Source organism: Dendrobates tinctorius, unplaced genomic scaffold (assembly GCF_039654945.1).
Source record: "Dendrobates tinctorius isolate UK_male_01 unplaced genomic scaffold, ASM3965494v1 ptg000070l, whole genome shotgun sequence".
NCBI classification, from domain to species: domain Eukaryota; kingdom Metazoa; phylum Chordata; class Amphibia; order Anura; family Dendrobatidae; genus Dendrobates; species Dendrobates tinctorius.
The window spans coordinates 48,779,246-48,800,514 of NW_027361738.1; the positions used below are offsets into that span (position 1 = coordinate 48,779,246).

Sequence of the window (21,269 nt, forward strand, 5' to 3'; positions counted from 1 at the left end):
AACTAAAAGTAGCCGTCTGTTGTGGTCATTTTGAAACTATCGCTGTTTTCTTTGCTACAGATCTGTTTAAGGAAATCCATCACCAGGTTTTTACTACTTCATCTGAGAGCAGAATAATGTAGAGGCAGAGACGCTGATTTCAGTGATGAATCACTTACTGGGCTTCTTTCTGTGATTTTGATAAAATCCCTGTTTATCTGTTGCAGATCTAGCAGTTCTCTGAATGTTGAGCTCCCTATAACCCTGCCCACACCACTGATTGGCAGCTTTCTGGCCATTTATAGTGTACATAGAAAATCACCAAAAACTGATAGGGGGGGAGTTTTACAGCCCTCAACATGACCAAGCCACAGGACCAAGATTTGACTGCTATCTTTGCACTCAATATCATTTTGACCATGTTAATTTTCAGGTTATGAAAAGTTTGGAATTATGGAATGGACATGACTTTTAACGATATATGTTTTTAGGAGCTATTTTTTTTTTCACCATACACTAATTGCATTTATTAGCGCATGGTGGAAAAATACTAATTATCTCAGGGGACACTATAAGACTACATTTATACATTTATTGTGCTGGTATTTATTTAACTATCCTATGAACACTCGTCATCACTTTCTGAATATTTTTAGATATTTTTTGTGCTCGAAGCATACTTTCTAACAGTGAAAAGTATGAAACTCTGTTCATGAAGATCACTGTAAAGGAAGGAAAGTCTTTTTTTTCACCTGTGTAACAAAGAATGACCTCTAGAGTCGCACATTCCTGCAGGCCTTTTTAGCGGCAGCAGATGATGGCAAGTGTTGCTGACACATCTCCGAGCCATGAACACCTGCGTACTGTATAGCTACAGTGACAACCCAAAAATGTGATAATATTTATATATGTGTATATATATATATATATATATATATATATATAACAACTGTGACACATGCCTACAGTGTATACTATACTGTATATATACATGTACTCCATGACAAATGTGACATACACCTACACCATATACTATACTGTAGATACAGTGGGGCAAAAAAGTATTTAGTCAGTCAGCAATAGTGCAAGTTCCACCACTTAAAAAGATGAGAGGCGTCTGTAATTTACATCATAGGTAGACCTCAACTATGGGAGACAAACTGAGAAAAAAAAATCCAGAAAATCACATTGTCTGTTTTTTTTTTTCATTTTATTTGCATATTATGGTGGAAAATAAGTATTTGGTCAGAAACAAAATTTCATCTCAATACTTTGTGATATATCCTTTGTTGGCAATGACAGAGGTCAAACGTTTTCAGTAAGTCTTCACAAGGTTGCCACACACTGTTGTTGGTATGTTGGCCCATTCCTCCATGCAGATCTCCTCTAGAGCAGTGATGTTTTTGGCTTTTCGCTTGGCAACACGGACTTTCAACTCCCTCCAAAGGTTTTCTATAGGGTTGAGATCTGGAGACTGGCTAGGCCACTCCAGGACCTTGAAATGCTTCTTACGAAGCCACTCCTTCGTTGCCCTGGCGGTGAGCTTTGGATGATTGTCATGTTGAAAGACCCAGCCACATTTCATCTTCAATGCCCTTGCTGATGGATGGAGGTTTGCACTCAAAATCTCACGATACATGGCCCCATTCATTCTTTCATGTACCCGGATCAGTCGTCCTGGCCCCTTTGCAGAGAAACAGCCCCAAAGCATGATGTTTCCACCACCATGCTTTACAGTAGGTATGGTGTTTGATGGATGCAACTCAGTATTCTTTTTCCTCCAAACACGACAAGTTGTGTTTCTACCAAACTGTTCCAGTTTGGTTTCATCAGACCATAGGACATTCTCCCAAAACTCCTCTGGATCATCCAAATGCTCTCTAGCAAACTTCAGATGGGCCTGGACATGTACAGGCTTAAGCAGTGGGACACGTCTGGCACTGCAGGATCTGAGTCCATGGTGGCGTAGTGTGTTACTTATGGTAGGCCTTGTTACATTGGTCCCAGCTCTCTGCAGTTCATTCACTAGGTCCCCCCGCGTGGTTCTGGGATTTTTGCTCACCGTTCTTGTGATCATTCTGACCCCACGGGGTGGGATTTTGCGTGGAGCACCAGATCGAGGGAGATTATCAGTGGTCTTGTATGTCTTCCATTTTCTAATTATTGCTCCCACAGTTGATTTCTTCACTCCAAGCTGGTTGGCTATTGCAGATTCAGTCTTCCCAGCCTGGTGCAGGGCTACAATTTTGTTTCTGATGTCCTTTGACAGCTCTTTGGTCTTCACCATAGTGGAGTTTGGAGTCAGACTGTTTGAGGGTGTGCACAGGTGTCTTTTTATACTGATAACAAGTTTAAACAGGTGCCATTACTACAGGTAATGAGTGGAGGAAAGAGGAGACTCTTAAAGAAGAAGTTACAGGTCTGTGAGAGCCAGAAATCTTGATTGCTTGTTTCTGACCAAATACTTATTTTCCACCATAATATGCAAATAAAATGAAAAAAAAAACAGACAATGTGATTTTCTGGATTTTTTTTTTCTCAGTTTGTCTCCCATAGTTGAGGTCTACCTATGATGTAAATTACAGACGCCTCTCATCTTTTTAAGTGGTGGAACTTGCACTATTGCTGACTGACTAAATACTTTTTTGCCCCACTGTATATAACTAATATATAAAGCTCAATTTGTGTGTGTATGTCCGGGATTGGCATCTGCACCGTCGCAGCTACAGCCACAAAATTTTGCACAGTCACACGTCTGGACCCCGAGAGCGTCCTAAGCTATGTTGTGAGGTGAAATTTTAACCCCGCGTGTTCCAATTCATCAAACAATTTTGCCCCTATCTACATAATGGGGAAAAAGTGAAAGGAAAAGTGTTGGAGGCAAATTGACAGCTGCCAGATGTGAACAAGGGGGACTTAAAGAATGAGAGCGATGGTGCCAAAGAGTATATACCATACAGTTGCTAAGGTGGGGCCCTGACATGAGATACTCACCACACACGGGGATATGAACACACACAAAATGCGCCACACACTACCACGTGCTTCAACACATATACCACCCTCAGCACACATTTCACCACACATACACCAACCTCGCCACATAAAAGTCCAAACACAAAAGTCGCCACCCAAAACTCGCCAGGCTGTCCCAGAGCTGTTTAAAAGATGAAAAACGAGCTGTGATTGGTTGCTATCAGCAACAGTTTTCTTTGTAGACAGTTGTGGTAACTGAGGCCGATTATTCTTATCATTTCTATGGTGTTATCGTCCTTCTGTAAAGCTGGAAATAACACAATTTATTACCGTGCCAACATAGACCACCCTCTGACACAGACTGCAGGGGGAGCCCAGTATCACACAGGATAGGATTAGATACACGGCTCAGCAGTCAGTATCACACAGGATAGGATTAGATACACAGCTCAGCAGTCAGTATCACACAGGCGAGGATTAGATGCACAGCTCAGCAATCAGTATCACACAGGATAGGATTAGATACATAGCTCAGCAGACAGTATCACACAGGATAGGATTAGATACACAGCTCAGCAGTCAGTATCACACAGGATAGGATTAGATACACGGCTCAGCAGGCAGTATCACACAGGATAGGATTAGATACACAGCTCAGCAGTCAGTATCACACAGGAGAGGATTAGATACACAGCTCAGCAGTCAGTATCACACAGGAGAGGATTAGATACACAGCTCAGCAGTCAGTATCACACAGGAGAGGATTAGACACATGGCTCAGCAGTCAGTATCACACAGGATAGGATTAGATACACAGCTCAGCAGTCAGTATCACACAGGATAGGATTAGATACATGGCTCAGCAGGCAGTATCACACAGGATAGGATTAGATACACAGCTCAGCAGTCAGTATCACACAGGAGAGGATTAGATACACAGCTCAGCAGTCAGTATCACACAGGATAGGATTAGATACACAGCTCAGCAGTCAGTATCACACAGGATAGGATTAGATACACGGCTCAGCAGGCAGTATCACACAGGATAGGATTAGATACACAGCTCAGCAGTCAGTATCACACAGGATAGGATTAGATACACAGCTCAGCAGTCAGTATCACACAGGAGAAGATTAGATACACAGCTCAGCAGTCAGTATCACACAGGAGAGGATTAGACACATGGCTCAGCAGTCAGTATCACATAGGATAGGATTAGATACACAGCTCAGCAGTCAGTATCACACAGAATAGGATTATATACACGGGTCAGCAGTCAGTATCACACAGGAGAGGATTAGACACACAGCTCCGCAGTCACTATCACACAGGATAGGATTAGATACACAGCTCAGCAGTCAGTATCACACAGAATAGGATTAGATACATGACTCAGCAGTCAGTATCACACAGTATAGGAATAGTTACGCGGCTCAGCAGTCAGTATCACACAGGATAGGATTAGATACATGACTCAGCAGTCAGTATCACACAGTATAGGAATAGATACGCGGCTCAGCAGTCAGTATCACACAGGAGAGGATTAGATACATGACTCAGCAGTCAGTATCACACAGTATAGGAATAGTTACGCGGCTCAGCAGTCAGTATCACACAGGATAGGATTAGATACATGACTCAGCAGTCAGTATCACACAGTATAGGAATAGATACGCGGCTCAGCAGTCAGTATCACACAGGAGAGGATTAGATGCACGGTTTTTATGTGCAATATAATCATTATAATTTGTTATAGCTAACCACAGTTGGTTACTATGCCCAGGCAACGCCGGGCTCTTCAGCTAGTTTATATATATATATATATATATATATATATATATATATAATGTACCGCGCTGTCTATGCTGTAGGTGTAATGGTTGTCATATATATATGCAGTATAGTATATGCTTATGTATCACTGCTTTTATGGAGTTTCTGTGTTAATATCTATCCATAAATAAGTAACTTTATATATATATGTACCGGTATTTGTATCTTCAATAATATACGGTAATTAGGTTTTGCATCAGCTTGAGCTAATTAAACATTGCAGGATAATTGACAGTAAAGGCCCTTTTACATTTAGCGATGCACCAGCGATGTCGACCATGATACGACCCGGTCAGGATCGCTGGTGCATCGCTAAATGATCGCTGGTGAGCTTCCACACAGGAAGATCTCACAGCGATGCAGCAGCGACGCAGCGCACGATACTCACCTTTCACACACAGCGATCCTGACGTCCTCCCGCCCGCATCCAGCATCGCTCGTCTCACACAGCAGGAAGCCCAGCAGGAAGCCGCCAACGAGAAATGGACCCGCCCGATCTCGCTTGATCAGCGACAGCCAGCGGGGGAGCCGGTCGGAGGTAAGTATCACACATAGCGATATCGCTAGCAATATCGCTATAACGTCACAAAAACCAGTGATATTGCTAGCGATGTCGCTATGTGTAAAACCCCCTTAAGGCCCTGTTCACATCACATTTGATCCCAATGTTTGGCATGTATCTAATATAATACAATGTATTTTGTCTCTTTGGCCTCCATCGGGCTGGTATACACTGATATATCGTTTTGTTTTGTTCATTAAAAAAGTTACGTAGGAGCAAAGGCTGCAACACATCAAATAATGACAACCCTCCTACATATTATAGGGTACAGCATCTCCTGCAGGTTGCATTCTGGCTATTTTATGACTGGAAACCATTAGGGTATGTGCACACGTTGCGGATTTGCTGGAGATCCTCAAGTGATTTTCAGTACAATGCTTTTCTATGGGAAAAAAAAAACGCTGTGCACATGCTGCAGAAAAATCCGCACGGAAACGCTGCGTTTTTTTTCCCCCAGCATGTCAATTCTTTGTGCGGATTCCGCAGCGTTTTTACATCCATTCCATTATAAGAATCCGCTGGTGTAAAAACGCAGGCCAAATCGGCAATAAATCCGAAGGAAATCCGCATAAAAAACGCCCGGATTTTGACCTGCGGATTCTGCCAAAAAAAGCAGATTCCGAGTGGAAAATTCCGCACACGAATCCGCAATGTGTGCACATACCTTTATAGTTTAGATTTTATTTTGAGAATGAAAATAACCATTGATGGTTTCCAATAATATTATTTTTCATCACTAAGTGAGACTGATCACTTTCGATACTCCTGCTCTGCAGACTTCTGACTGTCACTCAATTTACAGAACACTGACAGAACCACTCACAAATATGGCGTTGACCCAGACTCAACCACTGAGCAGCAGATATCAGGTGATTGTTGATTTATTAACCCTTAAAATTTCACAGAATATAAAGTAGATGCTACCTACTATACCACTGACCCACATGGACTAAACACCAACCGTTCAAGGCATAGTGAGAATTGTTTCATCACTCCTTAGAATTTTACAGATCCTACAGTATCAGCCACTGATTTTACAACTCACCGATATGGACCAGGCACCCATTGTATCAGACTTCTACTATCACCATAGACCGGACATTGACAATTACCACTAACCCTCTGCCAACTTACCAGACACTGATTCTAAACCCAAGCCCCCAATAACCAGACTCTAACACCAACCACCAGGGATCGGCCAACAATTTTTGTCTTGGGAAGACCAAATGCTAAATATTTCACAGGTCATAAAACAAATACTGACGATAACTTCGCTCATGTGAATATCTCTGCAAAATGAATATTGTGAGCATGGAGGGTCCATGCCGCTCTCTCCTATGAGGCCACATTATCATATTCTGTTTTTGCACTTCAGCAATTCTCTTCTTCTTCCTTGTGATGAAGTAGCTCATATTCACGTTTCTGTAATTTGCAGAATAACTATCATTTTGGGTCATGAAATTTACAAGTCAGCCTGGAAGGTAACGTGTGATAAAACAGAAATCTACACATCAGCAATTGTACTAGATATTTTCAAATTATTATTATTATTTTTTTTTTTACATATTAGGTAGAAATACCCATATTATTGACTTTATGAAAGCTGCTGCTGCTGCTGTTTCCGCCTTTAATGCTTCTAATTGCATTTTTCACAGTAAATTTTGTCTCACTAATGCATTTCTTTTATTTGGATGGAATGAAGAAAGGGCAAACATGGAAAAGTTTAATGGTTATTATTCTAGGACTTCTAGAAATCATAGTAAGCACAGTATGCTGGAATATACATGATGCATTGTAGTATTATCTTATTATGCTTAGTAATAGGCATTGCGGTGCTTGACCGAGTAGTGCTGACTGGCACGTGGTTCTCGAGTGCTCGGGTCCCTATAAGAAGCTCAGTTCAATCATTTAAGCTGGGGGCCACACTGAAGCCGGATATTCTCTCTCTCTTGGACTCACCAGGCCATGAGCTCCTGTCCTCCAGAAAAATGCTCGAGTTTAACATTTACTTCCATTGTGCTCGCCACTCAAGTCGAGCACAACCGAGCGTACAACGTGCTCAATTTGAGTATTTTAGCATTTCAGTGTTCGATCATCACTAATTATGATGTCTAAAAGTCTGGTGGGAGGTATTCGCTAATCATACTTTTTGTGTGTTTTATACGTATGCCTATAATGTTGGCATCTGCCGCTAAATAGCAATATAGTACCACAGATTATAAAAAGAACTGAGAAACAGGAAGTTACTTAGTGTGTGGCTGAGACCACATGAGAGGCAGAAGTCCCCAATTCTGAGGAGAACAAAGAACAAGTCATGACTGGTTCAGAACAACTCGCTGTGAGTTGCACAGAAATGTGATATCAGTTGAGTATCCAAAGAGTGTTGCCATCCATGTGTTTGCTGATGACACCAAGAATGTTTCTGGATGTTATCCATCAGGAGGAATATGTAAATCAGAAGGGATCATTGCTTGATGTCTTGCATCTGACTTGGCAGTGACCACTCTACTGTAAGTGTTGATGAAGAATGTTCAAATTAGCATATGTTTGGGGGCATCATTTGTGTGCATAGTAAGCAGTAGTGGAAAAGTGATGCCTGTTCTGATATTCGGCAGAGGTTTGGTCCTTGAGTCTCCAAGGACTATATTGATGACAATAGAGACTTAGAAGAAGTTGGGTCCATCTGGCTTTAGTGAAGACAACAAAATAGATACTGTTAGGGAATTTAGACTGTAAGTCCCAATGGTGACAGGGATGATGTCTGCAGAATATGTTGATGCTACATAAGCAATCATAATAAATAAATGTAAGCAAGCATAATCAATAACAGTTAGGTAGAGCTAGATCCTGGAGAAAGAAACTCTCACAGATTGATAAAGATACATTGAGGTTGGTGAGTCTATGGGACTGCAGCTAGGCAGCCAGAATCAAAATGTTTGACAATAGTACTGGTTTCCTAAAGACTAGTCTAGACTGTAACCATGAAGCCTGTAGCACTTGAGCGACTGCAACCATTAAGTTCTATGCCTCTTCATGGGCTTAAAAAACTAAAATCTGTTTGTATCACAAGTGTCTACAAGTCTACAAAACTTCACAGAAGTGTCCTACCTTCTTACTACTGCACTTATTTCATATATGGTATTGCAGTGTTATTTCTCAATGGCTTTGAAGCATTGTTTCGGTACCTATTCCTGATTCAATTAGACCATGGAAAAAATGTCCATGATCACGGCTCCCGATCCAAAGAGAAAATGTTAAAATATAATTCTGAAATAATTCATAAATGTTGAAACACAATTCAAGTTAACAACTCTTATTCATCTATGAATAAAGGTTTCTAACCTGAAACGCGTCAGCTACAGATCCATAATTTTTTTTATCTTTTTGTTTTTTCTCACCAAGTTTTTAATTGCACAGTAAAATTTATGTTTTAACATTGTCTTATTGGTGCTGGAGCCCAGTCCTCGAGGACCCTTCTTCCATTTCTGACCTGTATACCAGTCTTGGTGAGCCACATCCTGGTCAAGCTATGTCTACCAGGGTTCCCATGTGAACACAAGTGGTTTTCCCACTGAATTGTCCTCCCTGGAAGGTGAGCTGATGACTATTTTATCTATATTCCTCAATTAAACCATGCCTACTTTTTTGCTACAAAGTAAGGAAATCATATGTGTATAAATTGTTCTATGTACAGAATGGTTATCCAGTGCATAGTTTGCGGTTTCGGCCTCAACGTGTGAATACAACCTCACAGTTTCCTACGCAGGAAATCTTCGGTTGTACAATAGCCGAGTTTGGCACCACGTTTCACAATATTATCATCCCATGTCAGCGACTATCTTTGGATTGGAGGTAAATCTAATAAGTTATTTAGACAAATTCACCTTTACTATATCTTAATATGCTAATATGTGCGCGGGAACTCATTAGCTAATGATTCAGATACTATTAGATGGAAACCATCAATCTCTGCCCTGGAGAACAGAAACTGGATTGTAAGCTGAAATCAGCAAGGATTCTCTCTGATCCACTGTATGTAGTACAGAAAAATACACAACCTAACGATTGATAAATTCTAGTGTGTTTTCCTGAGTGGTTGGCAAGATAGACCTAAAATACAATATGGATGCACAACTGATCGCCCGGTCTAAAACTGGGGACAAGTTCAGCAACACTGGGAGGTATAAATGTAAAAATTTGGTATAATAGAGTGTGATACATGATTATTAGAACATTACATTGTGATAATGTCAATGATAGCTGGGCCTGAACCCGACAGTCTGCCTACACCATATGATTCTGCATAATGATGTAAGTGGGAAAGGTTAAGCAGCCGAAATTAAAAACTAACGGCAGGGTGGAATGAGAGGAGGCTGCGTCTGTTTTACATGGAAATGCTTGTACTATTTAGTCTGGTATTCAGGAATCCCGCATTTTAATTCTAAATTTAAGTTCAACCATCATCGCTAATGCCCTTGATGCAATCTCAAATTGCTGTCATTACACGGATCACTAGAAATCGGATGGTGGATAAAGGATTAATCGATTTAATTTTATCACCACATCCAGCCCCTGCCTCTTGAGCTGTCAACGGACAAGATAAGAAGTGCACATCTCCAGACATGACACAAACCTGTCATAGGGAGCAGTTTGGTCTGAGGAAAAAAAAAACACAGTTATGATGAAACAAGCTTATTTATTGCTTTGGCAGAATTGGGAGATGGAAAAACCAGACTGATTCTTTTATCTCCAGCCTTTCTGTAATCTGTCTCAAAGTATTTGATTTCATACTGAAATAATCTCAGTTTTCTAGAGCACGTAATCAACTCCTTTATCAGCTTTGAATTTTTGTATTTCTGTTTACTAATAATAGTAATAATTATATAAATAATACTAATTCTTCTTCTTATTATTATTATTATTAACAATAGTAATACATTTTATTATCATATATATATTCAGTATATATATAATCAATATTTCAATACACATGTACAATTTTAAGACTAATCCTACATGCGTGTCATTTGTGTTGCTTTTTTATTTACAAAGATGTAATGTATTTCTGCACATCGAATAATTTAAAAAAAAACATTGCCGATCATAACACATAAATTAATCACATTTTTAATATTGGCACCCGATGTAATTACTAGGCCAAGTCCAAATAGATTTAGGCAATGCCTTCGTCACGTGACGCTACAGGATCTCTGACCTCTTGTGGAGATCAGGACGTGTCATTCACTACGGAGTACGATGGTTGATTAGTTTAGTTTCGAGTTGATGCTAATAACAAATATTAAAGGACAACCAAGCCATGCAATACTGCATCCTCTAACATCTCTAAATCATGCTGCTATTCTCTGTCGTCACTATGTGGAAGGTGTAGGGTCAACCACTGAGACTCCTATGGTTAACCAGACTATCCATAGGAGCATCTGATATTGTAACTCAGTCTAATTTTAAGTGAATGGGGTCAAACTGAAATCCCAGACAAAGCTAAGAATGAGTGTGATGCTTTGTCTGGTACACACTGCAAAGAGGCTAGAGTCTATAGTTCTTGTGATCTGTTGGGGTTTACATTGGTCAAACCAGCACTGTAGACCTAGTCATGGCAAATTCTATGGATTTGCCACCAATTCTGGAAGGTGCAAAATCCATTTAAAGCCCTAAGAATAAAAAGACACTGTTAAATTATTTCCATAAGCCTAACTAAATAGAAGTCAGTAAGTTCAGCTGCAAAGTATAAAGCAAGTTTGAGAAGGTTTAACCACTATGCAATTTCATATGGAATCTTACCAAGTTCCTGGATTTTTTGGCCTAAAGAGCCTGAAGAACAGATATGCAACACCTACAGACTCTGGCCTTAAACACAGATAGTAAATACTTTGCCCAAAAATATTATCCTGAAAAGCAACTCAAAGCTTCATTTAACTTCTAGCTCGATTGGTCTTTAAAGAGGATTTTGGATTGGCACAGAGAGGGGCAATTAAGGAGACATGTATTTTCAGTTTCCATTCTATACATGTGTCCAAAATTATAAAACACACTAGAATAGATCACAGCATGTCTCCTTTAGGATAAGACAGTGCTAGTTTCAATGGTATTGAGAGTTTGGTCCTCTGTATACGAGCACATGGTGCACCACATGGACCGACTATTCGCGGATGTGACTGGTCCAAGAATTGTAACTTTTCTCTGACCATAGCTTAACTACTAGGACTAGATAGAGAAGGGTGCAGAGAAATTTCTGTGATTTTTATATTTGGGAATCTTCTATAAATCTGATAGACGTACAAAGAAATAGCATTACAGTCATTTAAACCATAAAAAGTCAGAAATCAGAACAAATATCAAAATACAAATTAATTTCACAACCATAGGATATGAGCGCAGCACATAGTGATACAAAGGGTGGGCAGTATACTACATCTGTGTCTCCTATCCAATGTTATTAACATTTTTAATATTATGTATAGGCTGCAACCTTTGCTAAAAATGAAAATGTGACTTGTGCAATGCACCTGAATCAACGGGAAAACGCTGACAGCCTGGAATGGTAACAATAATAGGAGGTGAGTAAAAATAGAAAAGAGTAAAAAAAATATAACTTGTTGTAAGATGATGGCGGAAAGAGAATAATATGCTTTACTGGCCCTAAACTACGGAAGTTTAATAAAGTTTTTCAAACAATTGCAGCGGTTTATCTATAGCGACTTCTCGGATCAATGCAATCATAATTTAACTTGTGGTAGGAAAATGGAATTTGATATTTGCTTTGGACTTTGCTGCTTTACTTTGTGACAAGGGTTATTTTTGAGAAAATGACATATGGTGTGAAGACATCATTAAAATATATCGGTACTAGGATAGACTAACCCAACCGAGGGGCTTCTGTGTCCAGGCTCTGACAGAATCATGGGCCATGAAGGTCCAGCAACCTGATTTGGAGCTGTTTTTGGAACCAACCAAACACTTGTCACTAGGGTCTATTTCTAAAGACACACACATACTTTATTAGACCTGACTCATCATACGACTTGTGTATTCAATGATTGACTTCTACATGTTCTGTAATGATGGCGAGTAGAACATCTGAATCCAGAGTTGGATTGGCCCACCAGGGAACTGGAGAATCCTCCTGTGTTCCCTGGCTTCTCCCTAAGGATAGTTGAACCTTGCAGCTGCTTTGAGTGTGGGAGGAAGGCGGGGACTCAGAATAAAATCTTCTGGTGGATGCAATGTTCTTCAGTCTGACACTGTCTGAATCCCTTCATCTCTTTTGACCTAATATCATAAAGAGACCAATGTGGCCTCAACACATCTTGAATCATGATAGGGTTTCATGAAGATTACTGGAGCTCATTAATTACCCAATTCCTTGGTGTGAAGCTGAAAGTTATAATGTCATGCCAAAACCACAAGGGAAATTTTCAGTATCAAGGACAAAAACTCTGATTTTATGTATGTAACCTAATATGATTTTCGAACATTTTCTTATTTATTAGTGAATCAATAAAAAGCTGGAAGGAAAGTGAAAGCACAATAGGGTCTTATCTGGGTATTAAGAGATACCTCTAATCAGATTTTACTCACCAGATAGAGCCCAAACACAGGCTCATAGAAATATTAGGTGCTGCAGATCCACCAGTCTCCTTGTGACCAGTCAGAGTAAAAAAAAAATGGGATAAAAAGGTGGATTAACTCTGCGCTGCTTGAAAGATAGAAGTCCAAATGGATATTCAGATGAAAAAGTGGCTTTATTCAACGCGTTTCGAAGTACTTTGACTCCTTCATCAGGAAACCGCAAATGTATTACAGTTATCTCCTGATGAAGGAGTCATAGTACTCCGAAACGCGTTGAATAAAGCCACTTTTTCATCTGAATATCCATTTGCACTTCTATCTCTCAAGCAGCGCGGAGTTAATCCACCTTTTTATCCCATTTTTTTACTTATTAATTAGTGGCAATGGGAAAGAATTTGAATGGTAATGAAATATTAGGCATTTTTATGCCACAGCCAGATTTATTAATGTCCGTGCCCCGAACAGTTCACATTAAGCAATGACCTTTGTTCTCTGTCAACATTTTAATTAAACCATGACCTCCTGCCAACACAAGGTGTGCCCAGAAACCTATCTGGTACATATTCTCTAATCAAGAGATTAGCTTAACAAGAATTAACATTTCCTTTTAGTATCAGGCTAAGCTCCTGTGCTGAAAAGAGCATCTTCCCTTCACTGGCTGCTTCCACAGATCACATTTCTGTCTTTCTACCAAGTTACCACAATTCCAAGTACAGACGTTTCTTGGCTCGTGTTACATTATGTAATTGAAAACATTTTTTCCTGGAAACCATAGGGATTTATTTTAAGCAATCAGCACCTTATGTAGCCCTGTAAGGTCTAGAACAGTGCCGTCTGCAGGCAGCTATGTTTTCTGTCGCTTGGGATTTTCTCTAAGTACACAGATTTCTTACCGGTCATGTTCATATTTTTATTAGATCTGTAGAATTTTAGTGTTTTTGCGATATTACTTTTATGTAATATCTCTATTTATGCAATATTTCTAAATCAATCTTTATAATCTTTCATGTTTTACAGCATCAAACATGATAACAACATGGAAAAATAGAAAAGAAAATATACTAAAAAAAATAAAATAAAAAGACACATTTTTCACAATAGTAATTAAAAATGAATAAAAATACTACAAAACACTAAAAATCACTGATATCACTCCAGGAGCCGAAAACTTAAGGAGCAAAGAATTAAGAGTGTTTATAGCAAGTCCAAAAAAGTTAAGCAAAATTCTAAACTCTCCAATGGGGTCTGTCCCCTCATAAAACAATATTAAGGATATTTTTTTCACAAATTTTACTTATAAACGTCTTATAAAAATGTTATGTGTTATAGTATATGTGTGTATAGTGTTTTTCTGTCATTTTTAAAAGTGTTACAAAGAAAAATTAAAAAAGGCGTAAGTAGGACATGATGCGTTATGAGAAAAACACTCAATACTTAAAATTGAACATAAAAAGTCAATAAAAAATGGTTGGTATATAGGGCATTTAGTGGTTCGCTTCAGACTTTAAAGTGCCTGTATGCCTAAGAAATGCTAACTAAAAATATAGCAAAAATTCCCCACAACAGTCAAAACAATGTGTGAAAAAAAGGTAAAGGGAATCTGTCACCCTTTTTTGCCCTATGAGCTGCCGGCATTGACATCAGGGGCTTATCTACAGCATTCTGTAATGCTGTAGATAAGCCCCCGATGTAACCTGAAAGATAAGAAAACACGTTAGATTATATATATAGATCACAGACTGAATATGAGTCAACAGTGTGATGCAGCAGCAAAAAAGGCAAATGCAGTTCTAGGATGTATTAACAGAAGTATACAGTCTAGATCACATGGAGTCATTATTTCCCTCTACTCCTCTTTGGTCAGACCTCATCAGGAATATTGTGTCCAGTTTTGGGCACCACATTTTAAAAAAGACATCAACAAACTGGAGCAAGTTCAGAAAAGAGCGACCAGAATGGTGACCGGTCTGCAAACCCTGTCTTATGAGGAAAGGTTGCAGGATTTGGGAATGTTTAGTTTGCAAAAGAGAAGACTGAGAGGAGACTTAATAGCTGTCTACAAATATCTAAAGGGCTGTCACATTGTAGAAGGATCAACTTTTTTCTCATTTGCACAAGGAAAGACTAGAAGCAATGGGATGAAACTGAATGGGAGGAGACACAGATTAGATATTAGAAAAAACTTTTTGACAGTTAGAGTGATCAATGAGTGGAACAGGCTGCCACGAGAAGTGGTGAGTTCTCCTTCAATGGAAGTCTTCAAACAGAGGCTGGACAGACATCTGACTGGGATGATTTAGCGAATCCTGCTTTGAGCAGGGGGTTGGACCAGATGGCCCAGGAGGTCCCTTCCAACTCTACGATTCTATGATTCTATGATTCTATTCACCGGAGGGGGCGGTCCAGTCCGATGGGTCTCGCGGTCCGGCGCCTCCCATCTTCATACGATGCCGTCCTCTTCTTACGTTCCTGTAGTGGCTCCGGTGCAGGTGCACTGCTCTGCCCTGTTCAGGGCAGAGCAGAGTCCTGCCATGCGCAGGCGTCGGGAGAGGTCTGGCACCTGCGCACTGCAGTATTCTGCTCTGCCCTCAACAGGGCAGAGCAGTGCGCCTGCGCCGGAAACACTACAGGAAGGGAAGAAGAGGACAGCATCGTATGAAGATGGGAGGCGCCAGACCGGACCGCGACACCCATCGGACCGGACCGCCCCCTCTCGTGAGTATAATCTAACGTGTTTTTCTTATCTTTCAGGTTACATCGGTGGCTTATCTACAGCATTACAGAATGCTGTAGATAAGCCCCAGATGTCAATGCCAGCAGCTGATAGGGCAAAAAAAGGTGACAAATTCCCTTTAACAGCCTTTATAATAATAGTAATATACATAATAAAGTCATAATAAATGATAATAAAGTCAGCAAATATCAGGTCCCAAAATGCTGAACCCTGTATATAGTGAGCTTGATTCAGGTATATAGGTAGCTTAATTCTCTATACATAATAAAGGTATTAAAAGTTGATAAAAAAAATATTGGATTTGTCATTAGCATACCATATGTCAATGCAATGTGCTTCATCAGCTGTCAGATTTCTGTTGGCAAAATAATATTCCCTTAAAACAAAAATGTTGATATAGAAGACGTAATATACATCTGTCAATAGCATGGAAATGTCAATGCTTATGGAAGCAGCCTCAACCTTATGAACACATTCTTCGCAGTATATCTGGCTTGTGATGATTTTTAAAAAATTTTTTTTTATAGTAATCATAAATCTATAGAGCAAATCTATTATTTCTGTTGTTGTAGGCTTCAGATATAACCCATGAAGAGTCAGATCCTGAAGGCCACACAAAAGCTTCATTTGACAGCAGAGATCTGCTCTTTAGTAACCTAAGTAATGACCTTAGCTGATTAACATGCCGGACTGGCTACAAACTAAATACTGACCAGTCCGATGGAAGTCAATTCTGTATCACGCTATTGATTGTGTGATAAAGGACGTCTGACATTGCACCCAGCAGCCAATGAGCGCTCGTGTCAATCAGCGGCTTGTTCATCCCCTTGATTATCTACAGCTCTAGATCATAGTGCGCTACCACACTTCATTATATGCCACTGATTAGATTTACAGCACTGCGTGGACATACGGGTACAGGCATGGAAAGTCGTAGTGTGGTCAACAAATAACAAATCAGAGTATTGAGCTATACGGAGCATAGCACATCTGCATTGTTTTATGCTTTTGTTCCAATATTGCCACTTTTTGGGGGGTTTTTGGAGGATGGAAATGACAAAGGATGGTTTCATAAAATGCATTAGATATAATAGGTGAACATTAGATAAATTAATAGATAGATGTGAGATAAATAGACCGACAGATAGATAGAAATATATTAGATAGATCGATAGATAGATAGATAGATAAAGAGACATACAGATAGATAGATAATAGATATAATAGATAGATATGAGATACATAGAAATATATTAATAATATATCATAGATATTTAGACAGATAATAGATAGATAATAGATAGATGATAGATAGATAATTTGATATACAATAGACAGATAGATACAAAGGAAAAAAAAGGAAAAATTTAGGTACAGAACCAAAGCAGAAAAGAAAGGTGCAAAGCCTCGCAGACAAAGACCAATCCACCAAATATATCAAAGAATGGAGGCAGCATACCATAAAGTTCCAAAGTGGATTTTAATAGCTCATAAATGGCAATGTTTTGGTCCATATGTGGACCTTTCTCAAGCAATGCTCGAGGAAGATCTACATATCGACCGAAATGTCACCATTATGGAATAAATAAAAATCCACTTTATTTGGAATTTTTGGGATTTGTGTGCTGCCTTCATTTTTTGAGATAGATAATAGATAGATATATAGATAGATAGATAGATAGATAGATAGATAGATATGGGATAGATAGATAGATAGATAGATTGCTACAATACTGTAATTATGTTTGGTTTTCATCCAAGGCAAGTTGGCTACTCTAGCCATGTTTCTATTCTCCATGATTAAGTAGCCTCTTACCGACTGTTTATTTTTGGCACATAGCTTCCAGGATACATTTGCCCCTCTAACTATGACCATAGAAAGATTTAAAAAAGATAGATAGATAGATAGATAGGAGATAGATAGATGGATAGATAGACAGATATGAGATAGATATGGGATAGATAGATAGATAGATAGATAGATAGATAGATAGATAGATAAAAAGACCATGATACTTGTACAGAGCACATAAATCTATCAAATATAGTGAAGAGACAGACACATATCATAGATGTTGTCCTAGTTACATTTCTACAAGCACACTACATTTACAATTATCCATATCATGCTTTTACTTATGGGACTATACTATATTATTATCCAAAATTTCCAGATAAATAAACCAATATACAGTACAAGTACAGACAACACAAATGTTTGTAGAAAAGAATATTATTATTATTTCGGATTTTCATGCTGAATTATTGGTCCAATAATTTCAACTTCACTGTCTCCCCAAAATAAGGTATAGTCCTACAATTAGTTTATGGTATAGCTTAGGCCTAGCACCACTGTATTAAGGCAACACTTGTGTACTGCAGCTGTGACGCCACAAACCCTACAGATGACAGCGATCACTCTTCTGTAAAAACTAAAATTAGAGGGTAGAAAGAAAAGCTGATCAGACACAGCAGGGACAGAACAATGCTCGCAATCTTATAAGCATATTTTTATTGTTAGAGCTGTCAAGCCCCGGTACTGGGTAAGATAGTGACAGCCCTGACAAGGATCACACCACATGCAGATGTTGACATTCTAAAGGATATTTAAAGTTAAATCTGCAAACCTCGGAGTGATGAACGTCTTCCTTTGAATTTCATTTAGAAACATATGGGTTTCCTAGAGAATGTTATGAATACACGAAAGTGATACCAGGAAGTGGCATAATTACCGAGAATTAGAGTTCACACGTTGGAAATTTGAATTCCAATATATAAAGATGAGAAATTCTTCATATATATATATATATATACAGTATATATATTAAGTAAACATTTTTTAAAATAATAATTCATTTTCAGGTTGTCACGTATAACACATTAAACATCAGTAATATGTATGTCTATATACTTACTAGAAGGTAAAATAAATATATGTATAAAAGATAAAAGTTTAAAAGAAAATATTGACAACAGGGAAGAACCTAAAAAAAAATTGAAAAAAATATAGAAAAAAAGATAAACAGACTGTAGTTCATAAAAAAAGAGAAAAATAACACATTCTACTTATTTTTTTTATTCTACTCTAATTTTTTTTTTTTTAAGTATGGCTCAATTGTTTTGGTGGTTTGACATTTTTATTTATTTTTTATTTTTTTCAGGATATAAGATTCAGTTAAATGTATAATTTCCCTAAGGCTATGACTTTTTAATTAATATACTCGGTAAAAAAAAAATCATAAATGTGAGGCTGGTATACAATATATTGTGTGTAATTTAGGAGAGGTCTTCATCTTACCTACAGAACAATGTTTACACCTGGTTTCGCTAATAGGTGGAAGCATTTCAATTAATTTGGAAATGTACAACGAATGGGTAAGACTGTAAGCTTCAAGCCTCTCAATATTGGTAGTTCTCAAAATCACCATCCGTCAAAGGTTATCAAAATCATCAAGGTCATTTAACAAGAACCCCATTCATACTCAGCTCAAATTAATTTATGCTACAAAACATTATTTAAAATTCATGTTTATTCAGCAATAATATTTTTTTTTAACTGACTGGTCGTATTTCAATTTATTCTCTTTTTTTTATCGAGTAAATATTTTTCTAATTTTTTTCCCCTCCTTTTTAAAATCACAATACTTGGAAAGAAAGAGCCGGTATGCTTTACCTTTTAAGCTGTCTGAGTTTATTGTTGGCGTGGAAACAAAAAAAAAACAGCTAATTGGTGTGAATAAATAAAAAAAAAACAATCCAATCATGCTAGGAGAAGTAAATTATTTACCATTTATGGATTCAGATTATCTCGGAATGAAGTCGTGAGGGACCGGGGAGTAAACGTTGACTTTTTTAGAAAAGGTCACCTAATAGACTGAGCTGAATAGTGGTCAATTCCATAATACACTTAATGATGCAATTTACTGTTTTCCATTTTTGATACCTCCTATCATTAGACTTGTTGGGTGCTTGATCCTCAGATTAGAACACAGGAAAGTTTACAAAAGTTGAGAATTTTTGAGTTTTCGTCACTCTTGGCTGTAGATGAGGTAGGGTTCGTTTTCAGACACATGCTCTGATTGAGAATAGCGACTTCTCATTTAGAATGGCAATGGATCAGACAAAAGTGCTAAATTATACATTTTTGCAAGTTCTCCAATATATCATGGGGCAGTATATATCTTTTAACCCTTACCCTTTAACAATACCAAACATGGGGACATACGGTCACCACATGCTTAGGGCCTCAAGGCTGAAGCCCAGAATCTCTTATTCTCCATATCTATTTCTTATGCTTTGAAACGTTTCAATTGCTTAATTGTATTATTACATACATTGTATCTTCTTCATACAATTTCTACGTTTACTAGGTTTTAAACTAGTGATGCTACAAACAATTCTTCGTTTTTCGATCTAGGAGTTGGACTCTCACGTCTTGACTTTAGTAACCCTTCCAAATCCCAAGAATCTCTCCCAACTTCTTCCATACCTTCCATAACCTCTAACAGTTCAAAAAGGTCAAAAGGCTAAAAAAAAAAAACACAACACAAAACACCATAAAACAAACATGCGAAACTCCTGTACATTGGCTGCTCGTAGACTTCTGCTGCTGCAGCTACTGAGTTTACTCTCTGAAAGCATGAGACATTTCTATCCTTAAGACTTGCTGCTGTTAAGAACTGGCAGGGATCATGTGCTAAATGTCTGTGACAAGAGGAGACAAAGCTACAGACATGCTAATGATTCTCACTGGGGGAGGAAATGAGGGGCTGCTGAAGAACAAGCGGTAGGACCATTGATCTCTACAAATCACCCAAGGAACAAACAGCCATGGCTCCTCTAATCAGGTGCTGATGCCCACACACATATGAATGAGAAGATGCTGGATCTTACCTTTCCTCTTAGGTCTCCTTCTTCTCCTCTTAGACTTGAATTTGAGTTGACTACTTGGACAGGCTGAGGTCCTGCTGCTGCTGCCCAGAACTGAAGCCATGGATGGAGTGCAGCTGAGTGCAATTATTTGTAGAATAGTAGTCACCAATATGCCTCTGCTAATGGGATTTCAGTGGTATATCTACCCCTGTAGCTGCTGATGTATCCTGCTGGATTTGGTTCTGGCATGTAGTCACTTGCTATTAGCTGTGTTAAGTGTCTTTTATCTTCTTTGCATGCTGCTAGTAAAGCTGCTGGATCAGCTCTCAGTAGAAGGCTGTCTTCCTCTTAGCAGGGGCTGCAAATGCTCTGAATCTACTTTTTTTGCACCTCCGCTAGTCGTTTGGCACAAGCTACTTTGAAGCCAATCATGCAGGGAGCCTGTCTATTTGCTATAGGAAAGTCTAATTAGATCCAATCAGAACTGTCTCTTGTCTCTGACATCATGCCATCATCAGCCCTCTCTCTCTCTCTCTGTATCCCCCCTTGTCAGCTTGCAAATTCAGCTCCCATTTGGGCTGATGGATATGCTTAGGACCTGATAGGAAAAGAAGAAGAGCAAGAAGCTGCACTGTAGGGGCTAGGAACATACTGCCAGTTTATCTGCCCTAGGGGGCATGTTAAAGAATGCAGCCTATAAAAGCATCCTTCTGCCTTTCGCATGAA

General features: G+C 38.7%; 1 protein-coding gene across 1 annotated transcript in view; it reads right to left on the bottom strand.

The window, feature by feature from the left end:
- ADARB2 (adenosine deaminase RNA specific B2 (inactive)) overlaps positions 1-21,045 on the bottom strand; it is a 945,686-nt gene extending 924,641 nt beyond the window's left edge. Inside the window, exon 1 of the mRNA XM_073581643.1 lies at positions 20,565-21,045. Within this exon, the coding sequence (XP_073437744.1) occupies positions 20,565-20,664 (100 nt within the window). The 5' untranslated portion in view covers positions 20,665-21,045. The remainder of the gene's footprint in view (positions 1-20,564) is intronic.
- Positions 21,046-21,269: the final 224 nt, after the last annotated feature.